General features: G+C 33.5%; 1 protein-coding gene across 3 annotated transcripts in view; it reads right to left on the reverse strand.

The window, feature by feature from the left end:
* Scaper (S-phase cyclin A associated protein in the ER) overlaps positions 1–12,010 on the reverse strand; it is a 438,975-nt gene that overhangs the window by 333,988 nt on the left and 92,977 nt on the right. For 2 of the 3 annotated variants that reach the window (XM_023712675.1, XM_023712677.1), the window contains 5 exons: positions 9,959–10,189; positions 7,653–7,823; positions 6,786–6,861; positions 6,207–6,324; positions 5,845–5,956 (listed from right to left, as the gene is read on the reverse strand). In XM_023712675.1, coding sequence (XP_023568443.1) covers positions 5,845–5,956; positions 6,207–6,324; positions 6,786–6,861; positions 7,653–7,823; positions 9,959–10,189 — 708 coding nt within the window. The remainder of the gene's footprint in view (positions 1–5,844; positions 5,957–6,206; positions 6,325–6,785; positions 6,862–7,652; positions 7,824–9,958; positions 10,190–12,010) is intronic. The other variant, XM_023712676.1, reaches the window with a different exon arrangement.

The raw sequence follows: 12,010 nt of genomic DNA on the forward strand, positions 1-12,010 counted from the left end.
AGTTCTGTGTTTCTGTCCCTGCAGGTCAGTGTTCTTTCTATTGTTCACTCAGTTTCCACTCCCAGATGTTGCTCACAACAGAGGACAAGGGTGAGAAAGTCTGCATGGTCCATTTTTTTTTTTTTTTTTGGCAGAACCAGGGATTGAACTCAGGCCCTTCCACTTGCCAGGCAAGTTCTTATTCTACTGAGCCATCTCCCCAGCCCCTAGTTGTTCTTTTTCTGTGTTTGTTATGGTTTGTGTCTAAATGTCCCCCCAAAGCCGCATGCAGTCACTGGGGATAGACATTTCATAGGAAAGGCTTTTCAGAATCTAGAGTTTGTGATAGATTCTTCGTTCAATGCTTGGATTAAGGGTGTGAGTGCTACACCTGCCCTAGGGCAGGTAACCTTTATACAACATAAAGTACAGCAAGTATTGTCTCTCCTTTATTGCTCTGCCACAGTCTGCCTGTGACAAACTGCTCTCCTCCATGATGGCCATCCACCAAGCCTCTCTGCACTGATGCCAGCTGATTATGGACTGAAACCTCTACAAACTGTGAGCTAAATAAAGCTTTCCTCTTTCAACTTCAAGTTTCTGGTATTTTGTCCCAGCAAAGAAAGAAAAGTAACCAAGACAATACCTTCTCTTGATTTAATTTTCTCTTGTACCACAAATGGCAGAATTTTATTCAAACACTCAACAAAATGTACATATTTATACAAATAGATGCACACAGATAAACATGCCACATATATACATATTCCTTATCAACTTATCTGTCAACAGATTTCCTATTTCCATGTCTTGGCTATTATGAATAATGCTACAATGATCATGGATGCACAAATATCTCTTTGTGATTCTGACACTACTTCCTTTGACTGCATGCCAGAAAGATTTATGGATTATTCAGTAATACTGTTTTCATTTTTTTAGAAAATTCCATCCTGCTAACCATAATGGTTGGCTGTACTAATTTCAATTCCCAGCAGAGGTAGGTAAGGGCTCCTTTTTGAACATCCTCACCCACACTTTACTTCTGCCTTTCAGTAACAGAAATCCTAGGGATATGAAGAGTTCTCTCATTGCTGATTTATCTCCCTTTTCATGATCATTGTAACAGTTGAGGAGCTTTCCACACTTGAATTTCTCCTTTTAAGAAGTATCTGTTTAAGTCTGTTGCCCATTTTCAATCAAGTTATTTGTTGTATGGCAACTGAGTTATGTGAGTTCCTTAAATATTTGGATAATAAGGCCACATTTGACATGTGTCTTCCAAATATTTTTTCCTATTCTGTAAGTTGTCTTTTTTCTTCTTTTTTCTGTATAGACAGTTTTAATTTGATGTGCTGCTATCTCTCCATTTTTGCTTTTGTTGTCGGTGCTTTTGGTATCATATTCAAAATGTAACTGCCAAGACAAATGTTAAAAAGAAGGCCTTTTCCTTTGGGTTTTTTTTCAAAAATGTTTTATGGTCACAGGACTTATTAAGCTTTACTCCATTTTTATTAATTTTGGTGTGGTGAATGAAGGCAGGAGACAGGAAAAGGAGTGTTGAGGGACTGTCCTGCAACAATGTTGTATATGGTTAAATTTCTGGACTTATATGTAAACATATATAATTCTTTATTCCTATTTTTTAAATATATTTTAATTTTTTTTAATTTTGTAGGGACTAAAAAGTTTGACATATCAAGACTTGATGAAAAATACCTGTTCCATGTTATGCCTAAGATATTGGATATTCAGACAGATAGTTAGGTTAAGCTCAACAGCCTAGGTTATATGGTAATAACAATAAGCTTGTCTTCTGGAGGGTTAACAACCTAAGTTTCCAGACCAAAAATTAGAGAAAAAGGAGGGCCGCAAGGAAAGCCAACATTTTGGCCCTAGCCTTCCAACGTCAATTAAGACTCAGGACATATGAGGACCAGTACTGTAACATCATACAACTCAGTTGTGTCCCAAATTTTCTGATCAAGGAGATTATGAGGCCAAAGAGGAAAGTGATCAATGATGTAGAGTGTGCCAAAGAGAGTCACAGAGAGAAAACATTCTCTCAGGCTTTCACAGACATCAAATTGGCCAAGCAATGGCCATGACTCATCCACATGGCTGACACTGACAAAGGATCCACAATCTGAGGTACAGAGTCTCAGGATAAATCCTGAGGGGATTTCACTGACCTTATCAGATCCAAAAGCTACAATTTTTGTTACATAGGTCTTGCTTTATCTTGGTCTTAACCATCCAGCAGAAAAGTATAAAACCGAAGTACAAGAAATAAAGCCATGTTGTTATGTTGAGCTGGAGGAGACTCAGGTCAACAACTTCTGACATTGCCAGTCAAGTGGAAGACCCAATACTATTATGGACTATTGGACTACTTTGGAATATTTTGCTGAGTTCATACACCTATAATATTTAAATGATGAAACTAAACCAAAAAAAGGGCTATAGATGAATATCCATTTTGTATCTGTGTATTCAAAATGGTTAGGATAGATATATAACTACATTCTCAATTCAAAGAATAGAGGGATTTGTTCTAATAGTGTTTGTAAATAGGATATCATGTCTGCATCTTGTACAACAAATAACCACTAGGAAGGCACGATGCAATGTGTTAATTATTGGAACTGTCCTACCAATTCGATTTGAAACTATCTCATTGCTATTTCTCAATAAAATTATGGAAAAAATGTATTAATTTTGGTGTATTGTATAATATGATGGTCTAATTTCATTTATCCTTATTTTAAGGAGAAAAAATATCAAGCAAAATTTCAAAGCAATATAATAGGAAGGTAACAATGTGTATTGTTACCTTTAAAATAGTTACTTGGGGCGGGGGAGATAGCTCAGTAGAATAAGCACTTGCCTGGCAAGCATAAGAACTGAATTCAATCCCTAGTACTGCAAAAATAAATAAACAAATAAATATATAAAATAAAATAGTTACACAGAGTTCAAAAAATAATCATTTCATTGTAAAAACAATATTAACACAAGTTTGTGTGCTAATATTTTTAATGAAATAAAAGAAATTAGTAGCACAACCCTCTTAACTATCATATACATATGTATGTATGTATGTATATATATATATATATCATATCTATATAGTTGATATATATGATATATGTATATATATATGATATATAGGATGTCCCCCATAATATATTTTGGCACCAAGATTCATGAGCTGTTCAGAAAAATCAAACAAATAAACAAAATAATTATTGTTTAACCACACGGTTCTGTAAAACCAATATTTGAGAATAGACTTGAAAAGTCTACAATATTAGGGCCCATGAGATAGCTCAGCAGACTAAGTGCCTGCTTAGGCAAGTGCAGGGACTAGGGTTTGATCCCCAGCACTATCTATCTATCTATCTATCTATCTATCTATCTATCTGCTTTCCGTTTTCTTTTCTCCATTCTCCTATCCTGGGGGCCTGCACCTTAGCTCAGTTCTTTAAGTAGCTGCTTCAACAAAGCAGTCAGGCTCAGGTTGCTATGGTTCAATCCCCACAACTCAAGCCAGAAGAACCTGCCCTGAAGGCATTTGGAGAAAAAAAAAACAAAAAACCTCCATTCCCCTATCCCAGTTTCTCTTTCCTTTTAGTTTCTTCCCATTTTATAATATCTATTGTACATTTTGGATCTTATTTACTCTATCAGCTTCTTACATTAAGGAGACAATACAATGTTTACACATGTGTGTCTGGTTTATTTCACTTTTGAATATGATCTCAAATTGCATCTATTTACCTGTAAGAGTCTCTAGTTTACCCTTCCTTTTTTTATGTATTTGGTTGTTACAGGATCTCACTACACAGCTCAAACTTACAGTCATCCTCCTGCTTTCAGTCCCTCCAGTGCTGGGATTACAGGTGTGTTACCATGCCCTGACTTGGTGGCTGGTTCAGCATGCCTAGGGGCAGGGCCGGCATGGCATGTGGTGCAGGGTATCGAACCACGGTCCTCGCGCTTGCCTAAGCAAGTGCTTAGTCCACTGAACTATCTCGCTGGCCCTTTTTTATGGCTGAGCAGTACTCTACTGTATAAAAAGACCACATTTTCTTTATCCATTCCTTGGTTGATTGGCATTTGTGTTGTTTCCAAGATTTACATATTACAAATTGTGCTGCTATAAGCATGGGTGCACATATATCACTATGGTATGATGCTTTTAATTCTTCTGAGAAGATACCCAGCAGGGTAATAGCTGGGTCAAATGGGATAATTTCATTTTTTATGTGGATATCTGGTTTCCCTAACATAATTTATTGGAAATACTAAGTTTTCTCCATTGTGTGTTCTTGGCAACCTTGTCAAAGATCAGATGATCATAACTGCCATTTACTTCTGCATTGTTTATTACATCCTTTTAGAACCTGGATGATTTTATGCTGGTTATCTCTGGGGTGTTTTACAGTTCAATTTGAATTTAAGAATTTATTTTTCTATTTATTCTCTCATGTGTAAAAAAAAAAGTATAAGAACCACTGGGATTTTAATAGGTATCATGTTGAATCTGCAATGTACTTAAGGTAGTATGCATATTGTAACAATACTAATTTTTCCAATCCATGAACAAAGATGTCTTTGCAGCCACTTACATGTTTTCTATTTTCTTTTATCAATATCTTATCATTTTCAGTGAACAAGCCTGTAACTTTTATACGTTGAGCCCCAAGTATTTTATTTTTTCTATTGCTAATATAAGCAAGATTGTCATTGATTTTTCAGACAGTTCATGTAAGTATACAGAAATCCCACTAATTTTTGTATATTGATTGAATATCTTGAAACTTTACTAAATTTGTATATTATTTATCAGTTTTTATGCAGCTATTAAGTTTTCTACGGATATGATCACATTATTTTCAAATATAATAACTTTACTCTGGTTTAAACATACTTATTTTAATTTTATGGCTGCTTTTCCTCATATTTTTAGTACTATGTTTGAAATGTGGAGGAGTGGGCATTCTGCCCTTTACTAAATATTAGATTAAATTTTTCCAATTGATTATGATGCTGCACATTTTTCATACTTGGAGTCTCAGTCTATTTAGGTCACCAGAGACAGAATAATGCACAAAGAAAACGAACTCATTCTCACAGTGTGAAGATGGCATGTAGTTGCTCATAAGAGTCCCTTGGGATTTGTTTCATCTGTCTCATCCATTGTAATGACCGTACTTTCATTTCTGATTTTGACTGTTCTCTGGTTTCTATTCAGATTATCTAAGGGGTTTTTTTTGTTGTTTATTTTTCTTCCTCTATCATTCAAAGTAATTCATAACTCTTAGATTTGTTGCCTTCCCCAAGATTCATTTAAATGGCTACAGGGCCAGCAATGAATAAGCACAGTTACAACACTGAAGCCTGAGTAGTAACTTATACTTTTTTAGCTAAGGAGGTTACTCACAAACCCATAGGCACACTAGCCATAATAACCAAGCCAGTGGCAGAGGCCAGGACTGGCCACAGGTGAGGCACATAGAAGTCTAATAATTGTCACCAAAAAACTGTCCTAGAAGGTCATTCCACACTCTGGGCAAGCCCACCCAAAGAAACTTTCCAATAAAAGTGACAAAAGACAAAGTACTGCTCAAAACTCCACGCCAACCTGGTGAAGTATTAATTTACTAGACATCTTAGCAAAGACAATTTTTTAACACAGTTAACCTTGAATTTAATACATAGAAATGTCTTTATTTCCTAGCAAATGCTAGGAAATTATTTTATGCTTCTTTTGGCTTCCCTACAACAAGAGGAAAAAGGTCTACTTGAAAATAGATCTACCAATTTAAGACTACCATAATTCCCTAAAAAAATAAAACTCACCCTTTCCAGAAGTTTCTGCAGCTTTAAAGTCTTCTCCTCACGTAGCTTTTCCCTCAACTGTTGTGCTTTCATTTGTTTTTCTTCATGTTTCTTCTTAGATTCTGCAATTGTTCTATTAATAAAAAAATGAATAAGAGACAAATGTTTACATGATAAGGCTAAAAATAGTGACTTCAAAGGTCTTAAAAGTATACAAAACTCAGTCTGCACTAGCATTTTAGGAAAGCCCTGTCACTTTTTAGTGGATCTCAAACTGTCCTGAAGTCATGCGCCAAAAAAGATTATGTTGTAAGTCTATGTAATGGTCAGACGGCTGTTTTTCCTCCTGTAAAACATTTCAAATTAATTCTCAAACACCAGACCTTTTACGAGATGGTGAGGAAAGCTTTTCATGCATGTGAATCGCATGCCCTGGAGGTCTAGCAGGTTCCTCTTCTACAATGTCCCCCCAGGATGTATTTTGGCGCCAAGATTCACGAGCTGTTCAGAAAAATCAAACCAAACCAAACAAATTAACAAACAAAATAGTTATTGTTTAACCACACAATTCTGTAAAACCAACATTTGAGAATAGACTTTAAAAGTCTACAATATTAGGGCCCATGAGATAGCTCAGCAGACTAAGTGCCTGCTTAGGCAAGTGCAGGGACTAAAGTTTGATCCCCAGCACCACATGCTGCACTGGCCTGGCCCTGAGCACACTGAGCTGACCACCAAGATCAGGCGTGTTAGCGCACGTCTGTAATCCCAGTGCTGGGGACGCTGAAAACAGGAGGATCACTGTGAGTCTGAGCTATGCAGTGAGACACTGTACCAAATACATAAAAAAAAAGTCTACAACGTTCCTATCTTATTTTACATATGAACTGCTTAAAATATAATCTAGTATATCTCACTTTACCAACAAAACACAACACAACACACACACACACAAATAATACCTTCATAATCTGCAAGAACATCATTCCAGTCCATAGACATGCCACAGAAAGATACACTCCCACTGCCCATACTGGCCTAAAATATAATAAGGGAAACTGAATGACAAATTTTTGGATACAATTATTTTTAACTTAAAAAATTAAGCATGAGTTTGGTCTACATATTTTAACATATTCATTTAACAATCAGTTTAATACCAGAAAAAAACCACATATCTTATGTAACCACATAATTACCAAGTTAAAAGACCATAGCTCATAGATTTGAAGTGCCCACTAGTCACTAGAAGATATTAATGAAGTAAATTTACACTATGTAAACACTAACAACATAAACATGTAGGCACTAATATATAAAGCATATATGAGCAGGGCTCTAGATTAATTACTGGCTATACAATTCAATAAAAGAATATTTGAAACACAGAAATTGTGGTTACTTGTACTCTTTAACAAATCCCCTTCATGTATATGATAAGAGTGACCTCAAAGCAGTGTACCATTTTCTCTAGGTTATAACATAAAAAGTAACATACTTTAGATTCTTACTAGCACTCTAAAATGACAATCTGCATAACACATAGTTTTAGCTTTGAGAATCAACTTCTTGATTTGTAAAATGAGAATAACTTCCAACTCATTAACTGTATCATGTATAAAATTATTTAGTAATGGTAATTTATTTTTTAAACTTGCTATTATCAATTGTGTTTCAAAATCTCCATGATAATTATAATTTATATTACCAAAACAATTTTTAAACAAATAATGTTAAGTGAGACTAGATGAACTCTAAGTCTTTCATGTCCTAAGAATTTTATTTCTGTACATAATTGAAGAATTATATTAAAAATTCTAAAAGCTCACAGAAAAATCACTGTCGTTATCAGTTTCAATGTTAATGTCATTGTTTTCTTCAGCTTCTATTTCTCTAGTTAACTGTTCTTCTTCAGCAATAGCACTAGCAATGGCCTCTTCATTGGCCTTTTCGAGACGATCTGCTAGCTCTTCTTTTTTAGCAAGGACTTCTGCCATGGACTATAAAGATAAGAACAAACAAAAAGAAGAATCATCACTGTAATCATGAAGTAAGCATTTCTTTATATTCTAATCAAAAATGCAACACTATATATTAAATATCAAATGTTTTCCCAATTTATATTGTTTATTAGTATCACAGTATACTAAAAATATTAATATTGCAGTATATGTACACAATCATTACATTCCTTATGGAGAGCTGTTAATTGACCTAAAATCATAAAACCTCAGTCCAATGCACATACAACCACTTACCAGTTGTATGACTTAGAAGTGTCTTAAAACCAAGAGCCTATTTGTTATTCCATTAAATGCAACAACAATCCACAACTTACCTTCTTTACCAGACTGCTGTGTGAGAAACTGTAAAGTTACATAAATAAATTATTAATGAAAAGGTGTGAATTTCATTTGAAGGTCAAGATTCAAAAGTATGATCACTAAATAAAAAAACAAAATTAGTATACTATAATAGGAACACTGACTATATACTGTAATGATTAAAATGCATTTTGATCTCATGTATATAAGTTATATACCTAACTTTAAAATATGCAGATGTAATATAAATAATATGCTTAAAAATTAATAAAATTTTTGAGCATATAAAATAATATGCTTAAAAATTAAGAGTTAAAGTAGGGCCAGGTGTGGTAGCACATACCTGCAATCCCAGAACTCAGAAGGCTGAGGCAGAAGAACTGCCTGAACTACACAGTGAGTTTAAGGCTTGCCTGAACTACATAGCCAGTTTGTTTCAAAAAGTAAAACAAAAAAAGACCAAAAGTCCCAACTATTTAAAGCTGCATTATTTGTAACAGCTTATAACCAGGCAGTAGAAACAACCTAAAAGTGCAGTTGAGAAACACATAAATAAAATGTAGCATATATCCATAAACCAGAATATAAGGTAGCAATAAAAAGGAATTAAATACTAAGACAAGCTAAATCATGAGTGAACCTTTAAGACGTTATGCCAAATGACAGACACCAGTCACAAAGAGCTAAATATTGGATTACATTCTTATGAAATGTCCAAAAGAGGCAAAACTATACAGACAAATGGCAGAGTAGCTATCTAGAATTTGGAGGGTGGAGGTAGCAGTGGAAGAGAATGACTCTTAATGGATACTTGGTTTCTTTCGATGAAAGTATTCTAAACCTGATTCTGGTGATGGATATAAAACTCTGAATATATTGAAAAACAATGATAGTTTAAATGGATAAAATGTATGAAATGTAAATTATAACTCAATAAAGTTGTTTTATAAAAGAGAAATATTGCTAAGACAGACTATTATTAAAGATGATGAAAACAATAAACTATTAATACACAGTTACATGGATAAGCCCCAAAATAATTATGGTAAGTGAAAAGAGGCAAGCAAAGCTAATACAAATTCATTTATACAATATTCTGAAACTTCTATAACCTATTCTGGCTTATCGTCACGTCAAGTGTCGTAACACAAACATAAACTACAAACAGTAAACAAAAGTAAATAATCAGGGCCGGGGAGATGGCTCAGTGGAATAAGCACTTCCCTGCCAAGCACAAGGGGCTGAGTTCAATCCCTGGTCCCGCAAAAAAAAAAAAAAAAAAAGTAAATAATCATTCAAATACACCTACCTATATATAATTAATATATTTTTAGAGATTCTGGAATAGGGCATTAAATACAATTTCATCTCAAAATCCAACTCTAAGTAAGAGCAGCTATCTAAAGTACTCTGTTAAGAAAATTTTGAAAACTAAATTTAGCAAATCAGAATGCCAGACACTGAAATAAGGACTTTAACAATTACACAGTTAGACTCTTTTTAATTTTCATTATGTTACTGCAGTGCTTAGGACTGAACCCAAAAAGTGGCTCAAAGATGCTAAATTTAGTTTCTCAATAAAGTGCATTTGATCAAATGACATAAAAACAATAATTTTGAACAATATTTTTATTCTCCTTCTGCTTCTACTTCTACAAAATAATCTTAGCTATAACAAAAGACCACTACATAAATCTTACATTAAATAACATAAAATTCTTTGTAAAATACACATCAAATTGTACAAATTATTATTAAGGTTTATCTCTTTTTTAATATATTTACACAGAATTCTGATAAGTTGTTCTTACCAAGTGAGCAGCACTCACATTTGAAATATCTGATGGGTCCAGGTCACTTTCTATCCTTTCTTCCTCTGCTGGAAAGTTTTCTTCATTTATTTGTAAAGGAGATGTGTCAGCTTGCTGAGTGACTGAGACACACTCTTCATCAATGTGAACAGCAGGTATTTCATACGTTTGCACAGAACAGTCTTGATTACTGCCAGAACTCTTGGCATCATCCAATGTATTCACTGTGAACTAACAAAACATATTCATAGAATGGTCAGAGACAATAAAAAATAACCAACTATTTAACTCTAGAAGAGCTGGTTCTGTTTAACCTTTCAACTGTGAGTAGTATTTAACTGTTAAGTGGTAACTCATCTTTATTGTGTGTATCAGGTGCCACATAAGGAAAAACAAAACACAAATTTTCTTTTCAGGCCCACTACATATTGGGTAATGTTCTAATTAGTCTTAGAATTTATCCAATACAAATTGTAATTACACTGACTTTTTTATTTTTTTGCGGTACAGGGGATTGAACTTAGGACCCTGCACTTGCCAGGCAAGTGCTTATTCTACTGAGCTATCTTCCCAGTCCCTACACTGACTTTTAGAAGGTTGCTTTATGAAGAGTGTTTCTTCTCCACAGAGAACTCCAATAACAAATACAATACTTCAGCATGGTAATATAGCTCAGCATCATAGCTCCTGCCTGGCAAGTGCAAGGTCTTAAGTCCGATTCCCAGAAGCCACATACACAAAAAATGTAATACTTCATGTTATAGTCATTCAACTAAAGATATTACAAGGACTTTTACCAAGACTGTTTAAAAACAATGAGGGTATTCAAAACTTTGGAAAAAAATCCTGAAACTGTGTTTTACCAAACTATATTTTGAGGCATTTTACTCAAAAATATAAAATTTGCTCTTTTTAGCTGATACTAACTTTACCTCAAAGTAGCATCTTTGATCAAATTATATGGTTCATGATACCAGTTCTCAAAACTAAAAAACAAACACATGAGCTAAGAATGTAGATTTAAAGTATATAGTATCTCATTACGTAATTAATATACTTCCGTTATGCTTTCTACTGACCACTAAGAATAATTCACAAATTCTGCAAAAATATTTTTAAACTGACTTAGATAAAATATACATCCATTTTTTAAAAAAAATCTTTCTAATCAAGTAATACAACCAAAACTTAATGTTCACTTTCTAATAAATGTTTTGTTTTTCAATTATACACCAAGACAAAGGATTAAAATCAAAAATTATGCATTTAAAACTAGCATCACTTCTTAAATAAACTTTAGATAAACACTTCAGTGATGATAAAACTCCCAGTTTGATTAATTATTTATACAAATATTAAACTTGGCCAAGTCTTATAAACTACTTTAGAAATTCTACTATTGGTCAAAACCTAAAGTGTTCCAAAGTGTTGATTTTAGCATAAGCATTATTTGAATTGTATCACACTGTTTATATTGCTATCAATATTATTTATATGCCAGTCATCCTAGTTTATAATCTTCTTGGCAATATTTATATTAGCATTACTGATGTTTACAATATATTTAACTGTTTATTAAAAATGCTGTACCATTTATGCAACAAAATCAAAGCTAAAGTATAAAAGCTATGTTGATAAAAGATACGTTAAATTCCATTTTTAAAATGATAGAGAAAACAGATATGGTCATAAAGTTGGCCACCATAAGCAGTGAACTTTTATACATTTTAGCTATAGTTTAATTATTCTGAAGTTCTATGTATGGATTATTCCTAAAATCTGAATATCATAAAGTTTCACAAAACCAGCACATTTATATAAAGTTACATTTTTCAATAAACTACCTCAGCAGGAATGCTATGTGTCTGTTAAGTAGAATTAAAGAGGTTTCTTCATTAAGTATCTCCTTTAAAGATTTTCTTGAATGTAACCCACATAATGAACTGATTACTTTCTGTGTCTAGACTCTTACATATTGTCAGAAATTAAAAAGCTACCTGAGATACTACCCTCAACAAGCTTACAATCTCATGTGAACATAAACATATATAT

This window comes from Octodon degus, unplaced genomic scaffold (genome assembly GCF_000260255.1).
Source record: "Octodon degus isolate 3935 unplaced genomic scaffold, OctDeg1.0 scaffold00026, whole genome shotgun sequence".
Lineage (NCBI taxonomy): Eukaryota > Metazoa > Chordata > Mammalia > Rodentia > Octodontidae > Octodon > Octodon degus.